A 17,189-nucleotide genomic window follows, 5' to 3' on the forward strand; every position below is an offset into this window, starting at 1 on the left:
GAAGTTGATCAGTCAATTCACCTCACAAACCTGTACTACAGAACTCAGATAGTGGTAATATGACTTTGACATCCTGTTGGAAAGCTCTTTGTCAAATCTTTGATCTACCAGTATACTGGTTTCTTAAAGGACTTGCCCATCCTTAATCTATATCTGCAACACTTGTGTAGCCAGATCATCAAAAAGGACATGATTTAGACCAAATTAGGCATTTTTGTCTAAAAGAAAGAATGCTTTGGAGCCTGTTATCTACAAGAAGTGTGTGTCTTGAGGCAAGTTAATGAGCATAAATTAGATTTGACATCAATACCATTAACTTGTGCTTTTTAGATATGTTGCCAAGGGGAAGCTGCCAGCTTATATGAGTTTTTACACATCTTTCAGCTAAATCAGAGATTTGAATTCAAACCTTTATCCTCAGGAATTTGATAAAGGTTTGTGGTATTCTCTGAAGGGAATACACCAATTATTAGACTACATTGCTCCATAAAGATGCTCTTAAAAAAAACATGTGAGATATAGAGCCCAATTCTCTTCTCTTTTACACTGGTGTAATAAGGAGTGAATCAACTAAGATATATTAGTGTAACACCAGTGTACAGGAGAGGACAATGAGGTCCACAGTCTTGATATTACTCATTTTTCTTATCTTCTTAAAAGCATGTAAGTGAAAACAACAGAATGGTAATAACTTTGAAGGGAGATATAGCATTTCAAGCCTGTCTGTAAAGCTGAATGGAATATCACATCCTGCCTTTTAGGTTGTTTCTTTGTTAAACATATCATAAGTCATGGAATGCTACAGTCTCCACTATAAAACATGCCAGTACATAATGGTCAGAAATGTTGGTGTTGGCCTGTGTTTTTAAAACAGCATCAATCACAAAGAGGGACCCTATTATACAGAAAGTACTACAAATACATGACAATTCCTTGTTATATATTGAAGAACTTTTTTGCACTCTCCTTTTACAGGTAACTGTTGGCTGCTACTCTTATGTGACAGAAGTCTAGTCATGTTACTTAATGAACTACTAGAAGGGTCTCTGGTACTCTATACAATAAAATAGATGTAATGGATGTTGCATATGCTACATCTCTTATGCTTGGTTTTAAAAATTATTAGGATGACTGCTCTTTATTGGACAGCCAGCATGAGACATGATAGGCACAAATACTGTATGACTGTGAGTGTGTGAACATGTGTTAAATGATGACTTTGTTTGTCAGGAGTGGGCATCAACATCCAGACCTGCACACATTGATCAACATTACAAAACCAAAATCTACTTTAGCCTGGTTTTCTCTGCTTTGTTCATATCCACAGATTCAGTGCATGATTGAAAGACCATACTCAGGGTAGTTGCTCAATGGTTGGCTGTCAGAGTAGGAGGACATATCAAGTGGGGTTCCATAGAGGTCCATAATATGGTAAGTCTTTGCAACACTGCTGTAAACTTGTGACCAAAGAGACAACTGAAAGCTATGCCTTAAATAGCATGATGTTGGTACAAGTTTGCCAAGTCTCAGAGTTGTGGATTTGACTGTGTGCTGTGCCTATGTTTCTCCAGCAGTAAGATGGCAAGTAAGAGTTAACAACAAAGAGAAAAGCTGCATTGTCACCCTTTGCTGTTCTTTTCTTTCCCCTCTTTTGTGTCTTGCTTTGTCTTTTAGAAAGTGGAATCGGACTTTAACCAGAGCAGCTTCAGGCCATCTCAACTAATTTCGTCTCTCTCCCCCCCCAGAAAACAGTATTGCCATCACTGATACCAATTATATTACTATCAAACAGTTTTTTTTTCTTTCTAAAGACTATCTTCAGCTAAAAAAAAAGCAGGGAACAAAGGATGTTGTTAAAATGAAAGCCTGGCTCTTAGCGCCTAACATTTCAAATGGCTTAAGTATTTTTCCTTCTTTTTCTATATATTTAATAAAAGATTTAAAGGATATTTAATGGTACATTTGCCATGGTACTAAGCAGGCTGAGGTCTCAGTATACCAAACTCCAAACCTTGTTTAAAACTGTTTAATGTTGAACAGTGACAGGGTCATGTTAATACCTTTGAGTCTTAGGGCTCATTTATTCCATTAAAGTTAATACAACAGCCAATCCCAAATGTCCCAGTTTTTGCATATTTCGTTTTTGCATAAATTGTGTAATTGTTTCTCACTCTTGCTGCTGTTCCTGAGACAAAAACACAATGACCCAGTTTTATAATGAGGATTTCAGCTGTATGGAGCATGGGGTTTTTGTTTTTCACTTTTGTTAAAGTGGTAACTCCATAAATGTGTCTATATTAATGTGCTAGTTTTCTTTCCTTTAGGCTGTTGCAAAGAGCAGAATAGCCATCCTGTAGCAAGTATAGATTGATTTTATTCTGCTGTTTTGTTTTTTCACACATGATCGTGTATCTTTTCTTTAGCCCACTCAAGTCTGGTCAGAGCCCTGTTTTATATTTCCATGTACTGAATAAGATTTCTTTCTCCGGGTAACTATTTTTTTCCCTGAAAAAGTTAAAAATTATGGTTGTATTACCTTTTGGATTTTGGAAGTTCATTCTTTCCTTTTCATGACAACAATCAATAAAGTAAGTGTAACATGATGTTCTAGTTCTTATTTCTGGTGACTGCTGAAACAAGCAATTTTTGTAATCTTTGATACTGTACTATTGAGATTGCTTTAAGATGACTCATCTGAGCTACTATGTACTTGACACATTGGTCAGAATGGGATATTTTCTTAGTAAGAATTAAATATTATTGTATCCAGAACTAAATTCTCCCTCATTTTGAGATAATAACATTTTGTTAATGTGTTCTGTTTATATATGGTCTGCATACTGGAAGGTAGTACAATTCAGTGTGGTTTGTTAGGACATAGCCCAAGATTGCTTCATCATGCACTGTATTATGGTACAGTGGAGCACGGGTAGCAGTTATAATTAAGGTTAGACCAGTAATTCCATTTTAAGTCCCTATTTCAAGACACTCTTACCTTTCTGAAACTTTAACCTTTGAGGCTGAAATTTAGTCTTTGCCTTTGTCTGAGCCTGATGATGATTTTTCTATGATTTTTTTTTTTAAATCTGAGGAAAACTGGTTCATCCATTCTTGAATATGAAGATTGTAGGGGGAGAAAGGGCATATTTGACAGTAAATAAATATATAATTTATCAACATTATTAAGCAGTTCCAGTGCAGAAGCAACTGGAAGTATGAAATTGAAATATGACACGGTAAGACACTTGGCTGGTGAAACAAAGGCAGCTGGGAGACTAAGGGAGTTAGCCAGTTGAACCTGCAATCAGAGGAAAATGGCATGTTGCCAACATCACTGATAGCTTTTCTTTTGCCTACATCTGTAAGGCCTGGTCTACACTAGGCGTTTATGTCGAAGTTAGCGCCGTTAAATCGAATTAACCCTGCACCCGTCCACACTGCGATGCTATTTAGTTCGACATAGAGGTCTCTTTAATTCGACTTCTGTACTCCTCCCCGACGAGGGGAGTAGCGCTAAATTCGACATGGCCATGTCGAATTAGGCTAGGTGTGGATGGAAATCGACGCTAATAGCTCCGGGAGCTATCCCACAGTGCACCACTCTGTTGACGCTCTGGACAGCAGTGCGAGCTCGGATGCTCTGACCAGCCACACAGGAAAAGCCCCGGGAAAATTTGAATTTGAATTCCTTTTCCTGTCTGGCCAGTTTGAATCTCATTTCCTGTCTGGACATCGTGGCGAGCACAGCAGCACTGGCAACGATGCAGAGCTCTCCAGCAGTGATGGCCGTGCAGTCTGGGAATAGAAAGAGAGCCCCAGCATGGACTGATCGTGAAGTCTTGGATCTCATCGCTGTGTGGGGCGATGAGTCCGTGCTTTCCGAGCTGCGATCCAAAAGAAGGAATGCAAAGATCTACGAGAAGATCTCTAAAGACATGGCAGAGAGAGGATACAGCCGGGATGCAACGCAGTGCCGCGTGAAAATCAAGGAGCTGAGACAAGGCTACCAGAAGACCAAAGAGGCAAACGGACGCTCCGGATCCCATCCCCAGACATCCCGTTTCTACGAGGCACTGCATTCCATCCTCGGTGCTGCCGCCACCACTACCCCACCAGTGACCGTGGACTCTGAGGATGGGATACTGTCCACGGCCGGTTCCTCAGACATGTTAGGGGACGGGGAAGATGAGGAAGGAGATGAGGAGGGCGAGGCAGTTGGCAGCTCTCACAACGCTGATTTCCCCGACAGCCAGGATCTCTTCATCACCCTTACAGAGATCCCCTACGAAGCGTCCCCAGCCATTACCCCGGACACAGAATCTGGTGAAGGATCAGCCAGTAAGTGTTGTAAACATCTAAACATTTATTTTTAACAAAACAGGAATATTAACAATTAAAAGAATGGGTTGTTCATGATTAGTGTGCCCTAGGCGCTTAACGGTTTAGTAAGGGGCAGTGCAAGTTTTGAAAAGAAATCTAGCAATGTCCGGTTTTCAGTGATTGTCCTGCACAAGCCGCTCTACTGTTTATTCCCTGCTACTGCAGCTACAGTAAAATGCGGTCTATGTGTCCGGGGATAGAGCAGTAATGCTCCTGGGACATCTCGATGAAGCTCTCCTGGAGGTAACTTGAAAGCCATTGCATGAGGTTCTTGGGGAGAGCGGCCTTATTGGGTCCTCCGAAGTACGACACGTTGCCGCACCACGAGATTATCAGGTACTCGGGGATCATTGCTCTGCACAGCAGGGCGGCATACGGCCCTGGTCTTTGGAGGCTTTCCCGGAGCATTCTCTCTTTGTCGCTCTCGGAGATCCTCATCAGGGTGATGTCGGCCATGGTGACCTGCTTTTAATTAGGTAGGGGAATGTTAGTGTTGGGACTGCTTTCCCGTTCCTTTACAGAACTGTCACCGCTGGTTTGCAGCCACGCGGTGGAGGCGGGAGAGGGGCAGCCGAAAGGGATCATTCCCGGGGACAGCCGCGAGGGGGTGGGACAGGGGCAGAGTTCCCGCTTGCCGGATTGCTGGCAGCAGGGACTGACATTGATTTAAATGTGAAATGAGGCCAGTGGTAATATAAAAGTTTTAAACTGCCACAAGTGTACGGCTTACCATGTCTGCCTGCAACAGAAATTCCGTTGTGCTGCCTCGCTTCTCAAATGTGCTGTTCAAGACCCCAGGCACTGAATGCGAAGGCCGAGAATTCGACCTTGTGCTGAGTGCGCATGTGAAAGGTGCTGTGCATGGTCTTGTTCACAGAGAAAGACTATGTTCTTTGTTCACAACTACATTTATCTTTCTGAGGAATTCACTCCCTTTTTCCCATTTCCACAGCCCCGTCTGCGACTGTCTCACAACCTAGCCTGGAATCACACTCCCAGAGGCTAGCGCGGATTAGGCGTAGGAAGAAGAGGACACGGGAGGACATGTTCTCTGAGCTTATGGCCTCTTCCCAAGCCCAGGCAGCACAGCAGACCCAGTGGCGGGAGAACTTGACCCAAATGCACCAAGCCAACATGGATCGGGAGGAGAGGTGGCGGCAGGAAGACCAGCAGGCGACTCAAACGCTGCTTGGACTACTGAGGGAGCAAACGGACACGCTCCGGCGCCTTGTGGATGTTCTGCAGGAACGGAGGCAGGAGGACAGAGCCCCGCTGCAGTCCATCTCTAACCGCCCTCCCCCGCCACCAAGTCCCATACCCACCTCACCCAAAGTGCAAAGAAGGAGAGGCGGCAGAGTCCCTGCTAAGTCTCACTCCACCCCTGCAGAGAGCTCTAGTAGCAGAAGGCTCTCATTTCCCAAAATTTGAAAAGTTCTTTCCTTCCCGCCTGACACAAGCCCACGTCCAAGTTTCACCTCCCAATGCCATGTGTAGTTGATAATAAAAAATTCGTTTCTGTTAACTACTGTTTCAATCATGTTCTTTTGGAGGAGGAGGGGAAAGGGGGTTGGAAATTGGACAGGACAGTCTCCTTTGGCAGGGTACATAGTCGGGGGCAGGCACAGCAGCAGGGCACATACACAGTGCAGTGATGCAGTGACTAGTTGCCCCGGTTAGTCTGGGAGGTTGTTTTGATGTAATGTTGGGGGGGGGTGGGTTGCTCTGTGACTTTGTGGCGGGGGAGGGCAGTTACAGATCTTAAGCGCCGGTCCTTAGACAGGATCACAGAGCCACACAGCATGGGATCTGTAACCGTCCTCCCCCTGCCACAAAGTCAAATAGACCTCCCATACACACAGTCCCGATCAGGAGGGTTGACAGGCTCCGTTGAAACAAGCATCCCACCGCAGCGGAGCCTGTCAATCCTTGAGTTTAGAAGCTGCATTCGCGTCACAACACTAGACCCGCCCCGCACCACAGTCTGCGTCCCAGTTTTAAAAAATTCCCGCGAAAACAGTATTAAAGAAAACGGTGTGCTTTAACAAAGTAGAACTATTTTTATTTCGACACGTGTGTTGGAGGGGGGGTGAAGGGGGTATGTAACTGGATAGGATAGTCAACATTACCTGGGTAAAGAAACGGGGGCAGGTTTAGCTTCTCAGTACACAAACTATAAAATCACAGGTTACCCTGCTCACTCAGGAACTTTGCTTTCAAAGCCTCCCGGATGCACAGCGCTTCCCGCTGGTCTCTTCTAATCGCCCGGCTGTCTGGCTGTGAGTAATCACCAGCCAGGCTATTTTCCTCAACCTCCCACCTCGCCATAAAGGTCTCCCCCTTGCTCTCACAGAGATTGTGGAGCACACAGCAAGCTGCTATAACAATGGGGATATTGGTTTCGCTGAGATCACAGCGAGTCAGTAAGCTTCTCCATCTCCCCTTGAGACGGCCAAAAGCACACTCCACCACCATTCTGCACTTGCTCAGCCGGTAGTTGAAGAGTTCTTTTTCAGTGTCCAGGGCGCCAGTATAGGGCTTCATGAGCCAGGGCATTAGCGGGTAGGCTGGGTCCCCGAGGATGACTCTAGGCATCTCCACATCCCCAACAGTTATTTTGTGGTCCGGGAAGTAAATACCTTGTTGCAGCCGTCTAAACAGACCAGAGTTCCTGAAAACACGAGCGTCATGAACCTTGCCCGGCCATCCCACGTAGATGTTGGTAAAACGTCCCCTGTGGTCCACCAGTGCTTGCAGCACCATGGAAAAGTATCCCTTTCGGTTAATGTACTGGGTGGCCTGGTGGTCCGGTGCCAGGATAGGGATGTGAGTTCCATCTATGGCCCCACCGCAGTTTGGGAATCCCATCGCTGCGAAGCCATCTATGATCGCCTCCACGTTTCCCAGGGTCACTACCTTTGGCAGCAGTACATCAACGATTGCCTTCGCTACTTGCATCACAACAACCCCCACGGTAGATTTGCCCACCCCAAACTGGTTCGCGACTGACCGGTAGCTGTCTGGCGTTGCAAGCTTCCACAGGGCTATGGCCACTCGCTTCTGTACACTCAGTGCAGCTCGCAACCGGGTGTCACTGCGCTTCAGGGCAGGGGACAGCAACTCACAAAGTTCCAGGAAAGTTCCCTTCCGCATGCGAAAGTTTCGCAGCCACTGGGATTCATCCCAGACCTGCAGCACTATGCGGTCCCACCACTCAGTGCTTGTTTCCCGTGCCCAGAATCGCCGTTCCACGGCATCAACATGACCCATTGCCACTGTGATGTCCTCGGCGCTGGGTCGCCTGCTTTCTGACAGGTCTGTGCTACTCTCAGACTTCAGGACATCACCGCGGTGCCGTAGCCTCCTTGCCTGACTTTTCTGCATCTGCCTCAGGGAAACCTTTATGATAAGCTGCGAGACGTTGAGAGCGGCCACAACTGCAGCGATGGTCGCAGCGGGCTCCATGCTCGGAGTACAGTGGCGTCCGCGCTGTCAATGACTGGAAAAGCGCGCGAACTGTTTTCCCGCCGGCGCTTTCAGGGAGGGAGGGCGGGAGTGATGGACGGATGACGACAGTTTCCCAAAAGCACCCTCGACTCATTTTGTTACCCAGAAGGCATTGCCGGCTACACCCAGAATTCCAATGGGCAGAGGGGACTGCGGGAACTGTGGGATAGCTGACCACAGTGCACCGCTTCGAATGTCGACGCTATCACCGTTAGTGTGGACGCACAAAGTCGAATTACTGTCCTTAGTGTGGACACACACGTTCGACTTTGCAATATCGATTACAAAAATTCGATGCAAGTAAAATCGAACTACTCTCGTAGTGTAGACAAGGCCTAAGACTCCTTGCTAATCATATATCCTGAACCTGGAGGCTTTTACCGAGGAATGTGGCCTGCATATACATGCCAGCAAAAGCCAGGCAGAGGGAAGCACCCAGTGTGAGAGACGTCTGTTGGGAGTCCCTCGGGAAGCTAGTAAGAGAGCTGCAGGAAGTCTTGGCTCATCTGCTTAGCATCCAGGAGCTCAAGGACTTCACTGACAGGATACACAGGGAAGCTTCTGGGGTGGAGGATGCTAGCCAGCTATGGCTGACCAGAGGAGGAAGCTGCTATCCACCTTGGGCAGTACACAGTGCTCCTGGGCCCCCATTCATCAAAGTGAAGAACTGGTGTGCTTTACTGGCAACAGGAGGTGAGAAGCAGACCCCAGTAGCTGAGGAGGAAAAGCCATCTTCCCCCAGGCTGGGAGATTCACAGACACTGCACTGAAGAAGAGACGCTGTAGGATGCTGGTAGTTGGGGATTCCTTTCTGAGGGGAATGGAGGCATTCATCTGCTAACTTGACATGATGTTCTGGAAGGTGTGCTGCCTTCCTGGAACACATGTGGGTTATGGATTTAATGGGAGATGTTATGGAAAAGTTGCCAAGGCTCATCCATCTCTCTGACTACTCCCCCATGCTGCTCATACACTGAGGCATTAATGATACTATTGCCCTGGATTTGAGGGGTGTGTATACCCCAGAATGTGATCAAGCTAATTGCAACTATCTTATGTGAATTCAGCCACCTTGAATTAATGAAATAGAACACCTCATAGTTAAGGGCTAATTTAAAGACAGGCTTTCAGAAACAAGGTCAAAACTAGCTGGCAGTTCTGCTAATCAGAATGGGAGGAGGGGACAGACAAGTAAACAACTGAGAATGAAAGAAGATAAGTGGATGGAAACCTTGATTCTAGATGCCTCTGATATTAGAAAGTTTATTGAAAGTTAGGAAAAGTGATGATCCAGTAGGGGTTATTATGACCCCTACTGGACTATAAGGTGGATAGAAAGCTGGCTAGATTGTCAGGCTCAACGGGTAGTAATCAACGACTCGATGTCTAGTTGGCAGCTGGTATCAAATGGAGTGCCCCAGGGGTTGGTCCTGGGGCCGGTTTTGTTCAGCGTCTTTATTAATTATCTGAATCATGGAATGAATTGCACCCTCAGCAAGTTTGCAGATGACACTAAGATGGGGGGAGAGGTATAATGCTGGAAGGTAGGGATAGGATACAGAGCTACCTAGACAAATTGGAGGATTAGGCCAAAAGAAATCTGATGAGGTTCAACAAGGCCAAGTGCCGAGTCTTGCACTTAGGAAGGAAAAATTCCATGCACCTCTACAGGCTGGGGACTGACTGGCTAAGCAGCAGTTCTTCAGAAAAGAACCTGGGGATTACAGTGGATGAGAAGCTGGATATGCGTCAGCAGTGTGCCCTTGTTGCCAAGAAGGCTAGCAGCATATTGGGCTGTATTAGTAGGAGCATTGCCAGCAAACTGAGAGAAGTGATTATTCCCCTCTATTTGGCATGGGTGAGGCCACACCTAGAATCATAGAATCATAGAATATCAGGGTTGGAAGGGACCTCAGGAAGTCATCTAGTCCAACCCCCTGCTCAAAGCAGGATCAATCCCCAACTAAATCATCCCAGCCAGGGCTTTGTCAAGCCGGGCCTTAAAAATCTCTAAGGAAGGAGATTCCACCACCTCCCTAGGTAACCCCAGTGCTTCACCACCCTCCTAGTGATTTCCCCCCCTAATATCCAACCTAACCCCCCCCCCCCCCCACTGCAACTTGAGACCATTACTCCTTGTTCTGTCATCTGGTACCACTGAGAACAGTCTAGATCCATCCTCTTTGGAACCCCCTTTCAGGTAGTCAAAAGCTGCTATCAAATCCACCCTCATTCTTCTCTTCTGCAGGAATTTTAGATGTGCACAGAACACAGACAGGATTGGTTCCCATATGGTTACAGAACTCTAGTAAAGTGGAACAGTTTTCAGCTTGTGTGATTGGAGGATATCTGGATGCATATTAATAGAATGCACTTTGGAGCAGTCCTCTGAAGCCATCTTGAGAGACATTTTTCTTAATATCTTTTCTCCCCAACAAGTGAGCAATTGGCCACTGTGAACCTGCTGTTAATTATTCAATACCATTCCAGATGTTAGGTAAATATTTGGAATGTTCTAAACCCATTTATTATATCTGTGTGTGCTTAAATCTAATAAATTGAAGTGTTAGATTAGAGCATGCTTACTTGCATGTAATCCTTGATCAGACAGAATTGCTGACTTACTCCTGACACCGCCTGGAGTGAAATAGTTAAGTTACCACTGTTGTGGGGTTCTGAAAACCTTGGGTAACAATATCCCCAGGTCTGACTCTGAGCAGATCAGCAGTAACTACAGGGCTCTGGGAGTTAGGGTGAAGGGGTCCGAGGCACAAGTTGTGTTACCGTCAATGGGAAGTTTGGATGAGAAGGTCCCAAGTTGGGACACTGTATCCTGGAGATGAATGATTGGCTGAGCAGAGGGCGTCAAGGGGAAGGCTTTAGCTTCCTCAACCATGGGAAACTGTTCTGGGAAGAAAGTCTGCAGTGAATAAATGGGATCCATCTGACCAAGAAGGGGAAGATCATCTTTGTGCACTGACTTGCCAACCTAGGAAAGAGGCCTTTAATCTAGATTCAAAGAGGGCAGGTGACAAAAGCCCAGAGATAGCATAAAAAAGAGAGTTAAAAGGGAACCAGGATAATTACAATAAGATCACAGGAGCAACAAGAGGGAAATCAGTGGAGGAATCTGTTCAGCATCTTAGATGTCTATATATAAATGCAAGGAAAATGGAGAAGAAACAGGAAGAACTGAAACTATTAGTACATAAACTAAATTATTAATGATTTGGTGTCACAGCGATTCGAGGACTGTGAAGAGATAACAGTCCTCATTTAACTATTATGCCTAACTTTCAAGGCCCCTGCCAGATGTCAGTAATGCTATATTACAGTCCCAGATGGCATTTGTCATCTTTGCTAGATATTGAATCTCATAAAAATCCTTCAGTACATGCTAGTATCACAATTAATCAAGAAGTTGAGGTGCATAAGAACGGCCGTACTGGATCAGACTAATGATCCATCTAGCCCAGTATCTTGTCTTCTGACAATAGCTAGTGCCAGATGTTTCACAGTCGATTAACAGAACAGGGCAATTTATTGAGCGATACATCCTCTGTCATTCAGTCAGAGCTTTTGGACGTCAGAGGTTTAGGGACACTGAGAGCATGGGGTTGCATCCCAGACCATCTTCGCTAATAGCCACTGATGGACCTATCCTCCATGAACTTATCTAATTCTTTTTGAGCCCAGTTGTACTTGTGGCCTTCACGACATCCCCTGGCAATGAGTTCCACAGGTTGACTGTGTGTCATATGAAGTAGTATTTCCTTTTGTTTGTTTTAAACCTGCTGCCTATTAATTTCACTAAGTGACCTCTGGTTCTTGTGTGATGTGAAGGGGTAAAGAACACTTCCTGATTCACTTTCTCAATACCAGTCATGATTTTATAGACCTCTATCATATCTCCCCTCAGTCATCTCTTTTGTAAACTGAACAGTTCCAGTCTTTTTCATCTCTCCTCATATGAAAGCTGATCCATACTCCTAACCATATTTGTTGCTGTTGTATGTATTTTTTTAAATTCTAATATACATTTTTTAAGATGGGGTGACCAGAACTGCATGCAGTATTCAAGGTGGTAGGTATATGGCTTTATATAGTGGCAGTATGATATTTTCTGTATTATTATCTATCCCTTTCCTGATGGTTCCTAACATTCTATTAGCTTTTTTGACTGTTGCTGCACATTGAGCTGATGTTTTCAGAGAATTATCCAAAATGACTGAAAAATCTTCTTTCTTGAGTGGTAACAGATAATTTAGACCCCATCATTTTGTATGTGTATTTGGGATGATGTTTTAAAATGTGCATTACTTTACATTTATCAACATTAAATTTAATCTGCCATTTTGTTGCCCAGTCATCCAGTTTAGTTAGATCTCTTTGTAACTTCACACTCAGCTTCAGACTTGACTTTTCTGAGTAATTTTCTGTCCTCTGCAAACTTTGCCATCTCACTGTTTCCCCTTTTACCACATTATTTATGAATATGTTGAACAGCACTGGTCCTAGGACAGATTCCTGGGAGATCACACTATTTACCTGATTCATTGTGAAAAGTAATTATTTCCTACTCTTTTTTTCCTATCTTTTAGCAAGTTACTGATCCATAGAAGACCTCTTATCCTATGATTGCATACGAGCCTTTGGTGGGAGATCTGGTCAAAGGGTTTCTGAAAGACCAGGTACACTCTATCCACTGGATCACCCTTGTCCACATGTTTGCTGAACCCCCCTCAAAGAGTTCTGATAGACTGGTGAGGCATGATTTTCTTTTCAAGAGCCACGTTGGCTCTTCCACCACAAATTGTGTTCATCTATGTATCTGATATTTCTGTTCTTTACTATAGTTTCAACCAATTTGCTTGGTACTAAAATTAGGCTTACTGGCTTGTAATTGCCAGGATTGCCTCTAGAGCCTTTTTTAAAAATTGGAGCCACATTAGCTTTTCACCAGTCTTTTGGTACATAGGCTGATTTAAGAGAGAACTAATTCCACAGTTAGTAATTCTGCAATTTTATATTTGAGTTCCACCCAAGAGTTCTGAAAAATACCATCTGGTCCTGGCAACATAGTATTGTTTAATTTATCAAGTTGTTCCTAAACTCCTCCGTAGACACTTCTGTCTAGGTCAGTTTCTCAGATCTGTTACCTAAAAAGAATGGCTCCAGTGTGGGAATCTCCCTCACATCCTCTGCAGTGAAAACTGATGCAAAGAAATTGTTTAGCTTCTCCACAACAGCTTGGTCTTCCTCAATCATTCAGTGGCCCCCACTGATTATTTGGCAGGCAAGACAATGTGGCCCTAATTCATAATAGTATCTGTCTATTGTTAGAGAAATCAGCTTTTGAGAACACGTCTTCCTGGGAATAGACCAAATAATTATTTTGCATTTAGATTAGGAATGGCATTTTCGCTTTACTTCTATATATTCACTTTAGAAACTTAATTTTTTTAATGGTGTGATAAATGAAGTGGGTAGGGTAACTCCCTTTTATGAACCCACCCAGACAGTTAGCTATCAAATCCCTCTTGGTAACTGTTTTCTACTTGCTTTACCTATAAAGGGTTAAAAAGTCTGACTGCATGAAGAGGTAAAAGGAAAAAGGAAGAAAAAGGGCACCTGGCCAAAAGAGCCAATGGGAAGGCTAGAACTTTTTACAATTGAAACAAGACTCCCTTTTTGTCTGTCTGTGTTGTTCTCCCGGAGAACAGGGACAGGGATGAAACTATGCTGTAAAAAGCTTTAAGCCAGGTTTGAAAAATCATCAGATCATACCTAGAAACTACCAATTGACAACCCCAGATATGTAAGTAGATCAGGAAATGTTTAGGAAGACACGATTAGGTTTATTTCTTTTATTTCTTAATGGCTCTGTGCTAACTCCCAAATGCTTTTGTTTTGCTTGTAACCATTAAGCTGGACCTCAAGAAAACCATTCTTGATGCTTAATTATTATATTTGCTCTTTTTAAATATAGCAATACCCTAAATTCCAGATGTATTTCCTTTTGTTTTTAATAAAATTTACCTTTTTAAGAACAGGATTGGGTTTTTGTGTCCTAATTGATTTGTGCACATGTTGTTTAATTAGCTGGTTTCCTTTGTTTTCTTTCTCAGCTCTTTCCCGGAGGAGGGGTGAAAGGATTTGAGAGTATCCCACAGGGAGGAATTCCCAAGTGTGCCTTCCTGGGTTCACAGGTTTTATTTTTTTTTTATTTTTTGCATTTGGGTGGTGGCAGCATCTACCCATCCAAGGACAGAGAGAAGCTGTAACCTTGGGAGTTTAATACAAGCCTGGAGTGGCCAGTATTAATTTTTAGAATCCTTGCGGGCCCCTACCTTGTGCACTCGAAATGCCAGAGTGTGGAATCATCTTTGACAAATGGCCTTTCTGGAAGTATGAAATGGAATAACTTACAATATCTGTTAGCAATATCCAGAAAAAAGCTATTCCCAGAGGACATATGTTTAAAGTAGGTAACTTGTAACTGCTGGCAATTACAGCTGTTTATAGCCTTCAAAGTGCAGATGCTGGCCTGTTTGAGCAGCCTGGCTTGCTGGGAATATCACAATGAAGGCAGGGAACAGTGCAGCCTAGAAAAACCCTAATCAGGAGGGAGGGAGAGAGAGAGAGATGCAAGACTCTGCCCAAGAGAGGTGATGGATGGGGAGCAGGCAGGGCCGGCTCCAGCCTTTTTGCCACTCCAAGCAGTGAAGTGGAAAATAAATAAATAAATTAAAAAGATAAAGCTGCGATCAGCGGCACTTCGGCAGGAGCTCTACAGCACCGCTTCATCATTCAGCGGCGGGTCCTTCGCTCCGAGAAGGACTGAGGGACCCACTGCCGAATTGCCACCGAAGACCTGGACGTGCTGCCCCTTTCCATTGGCCGCCCCAAGCACCTGCTTTCTTCACTGGTGCCTGGAACCGGCCCTGGGAGCCGGAAGCCTGAAAGTGCCTTTTGTGGATCATAGAGGGGGAATACAAGTGCAATTGCCCTGAATTGTGACACTACTAGATATGAGGCTTACTTCAATAATATTGATTGAAGTAAGCACTATCCAGTAGTTTTTGTAGGATTGGGACCTAATTTTGCACACTCTAAAGCAGTGTTTCTTAACTGTTGGGTTGTGATCCCTGGGGGCTCACAAAAGGCATTCAGTGGGGTCATGGCATATTGAAAATTTTATTATATTCTAAATCAAAGATAATCTCGCTCCCTCACTCCCCATATGCTGTTATCCTTCAAGGTGAAGTGTTTTCTGTCAACTTCTCAAAATACACACACAGAAATTATATAGGCTTGTTGTAATCACTGATATGTTTTGTACTTTACACTAAATGAAAGGGGCTCATGAAACTGTTTCATTTCGAACAAGGGTCACCAACTTGAAAAGTTTGAGAAACACCATTCTAAAAGTCTTGATAAGCTAGAAAATTTTGGGATATAGATCCAGACACTTAGATTGTTGTACAAAAAAGAACCTCTGAATCTTCAACAGTGACCTGCTGCTGTATTAACTTGAACATGCATTGTTTATCACAGACAGTTTGCTATGTTCTCTATTAATTATGAATGTTGAGAAGGTATCTAATTGTTATGTTATTAATTTTTGGAATTTAAGATTTTTTTTTAAAGAATAGGCTTTTGCCATCCATTTAAGTATAGGATTATACATGTTTTATATTAAGATTTATAATAGATTTTTCATTTCCAATAACTGGACTCTTTCCAATCAAATGAAGCTCTTTATGCCACCAATTCATTAAAAGAGCATGTTCTTAAATCCATTCTTATTCAAACAAGTACTTAAGCACAAGCTGAACTTCAAGTCAATGGGATTGAAGCACATGTTTAAATGCTGAGTTGCGGTCTATCCCCTTGAACTCTACAGTCATAAAGGTTGCAATCAGTAGCTATGCTGAGGAAGGAACTTTCTTTTTAGAAACAACTAATTGGTATCCCATAATTGCCCCAGCTTGTCCAACCTTTCCCAGTCCTCACCCATTCTGTGGTAATCAGGTTTCTGGAAATGAGTATCCCTGAAATGCTATAACTAGGGAGGTTCTTCATATCATTTGGGGAAAGAAATATTAATGATGGTACAGGGTCTGAAGAAGCTTCTCCTTGAATGATAGCCAGGAAGATCAAATGAGACCCATGTGCACATTATGTCTTGTCATAATGAGTGAATAGGACTCAATCAGTGGTGGAGCCAGATTTTACAACTAGGGAGGGGAGGGGCGTAATGGGTTGGTGGCTGGAGAGTGATTCCGCCCTCCATTCACCTGGCAGTGGCAGCTGCTGTTCCGTGGGGCTGTGCCTGGCTTCCCACTCTGTGTACTGTGACCTAGCATGCTGGGTCATAGCATCACTTCTCAGTCACGATGGAGGAGTAGCCTGGCCAAATTTAAGTTAGTGGTGTTGTGACATGGTGCACGGGATCACAGCACTACATGACTCCAGGCATCATGTTGCAACACCTGGCCCCAGCTCCACGGTATAGGAGCTGCCGCTGCTGAGTGAGTGTAGGGTGGGCTCTCTTTCCAGCCGGGTGTGAAAATTCGTGTTGTACACCTCTTTCTGTCAATTGCATAATAGACTCAAAAAGGCACCACTTACATACCTAAAAGCCCTCCAATAGACACCTGACAGGAACTTTCCATAGCCTTAACGTACCCATCTAATCCACTGCTAGGGGGCCTTCCCCTCATGTGAAAGGCCTTATGGGATTGGTGCTGAATGCTTCCCTGTTGCTTCAGATGCCAAAATTACTCGAAAAATAGGTTATTTATATCTCTGTCTCACATGGGAGAATTACTCCTGGCCTCAGGGGCTGTGAAAGGACCAGATCCAGTACAGGAAGTGGTATGCAGGGATCTCATTCACATGAGTGTTCCCTTTCCTGAGCAGTTCTGCCATCTTCTGCCCAAGAGCTGTTTAAATATTGGACATTATGTAGTAGATTGACCTTTCCCCTGAATAGGCTGGCCTGTTGCACGGTCACTGTGTGCAGTGTTTGGGAGTTTATATTGTTCATCCTTGTTGCAGCTAGTTAGAATCCATAGTGAGCAAACAGATTTTGAAATCAGATTTTCTTCTCACATAAGGGTAAGTATGTTGTTTGTAAGAAATGCAGCATATGATGGTAAAATAGATATATACTGCACCTTAATTAGCATTAAATAAATCTGACTCTAGTTAATTGATCTTTAAATATTTACCAGAGAAATACTTCAGTAATCCAAATCACTACATAACAAGCAATCTGCCATATGTATAATCCGACACTT

General features: G+C 44.0%; 1 protein-coding gene across 1 annotated transcript; it reads left to right on the plus strand.

Moving 5' to 3' along the window:
- The first annotated feature begins 3,364 nt into the window (after positions 1-3,364).
- LOC135982274 (uncharacterized) lies at positions 3,365-5,902 on the plus strand. Its single transcript, XM_065588207.1, has 2 exons — positions 3,365-4,338; positions 5,333-5,902. The coding sequence occupies exons 1-2, from the start codon at positions 3,762-3,764 to the stop codon at positions 5,806-5,808; spliced, it is 1,053 nt and encodes a 350-aa protein (XP_065444279.1). The 5' UTR covers positions 3,365-3,761; the 3' UTR covers positions 5,809-5,902.
- The last annotated feature ends 11,287 nt before the right edge of the window (positions 5,903-17,189 follow it).

Source organism: Chrysemys picta, chromosome 3 (genome assembly GCF_011386835.1).
Source record: "Chrysemys picta bellii isolate R12L10 chromosome 3, ASM1138683v2, whole genome shotgun sequence".
NCBI classification, from domain to species: Eukaryota; Metazoa; Chordata; order Testudines; family Emydidae; genus Chrysemys; species Chrysemys picta.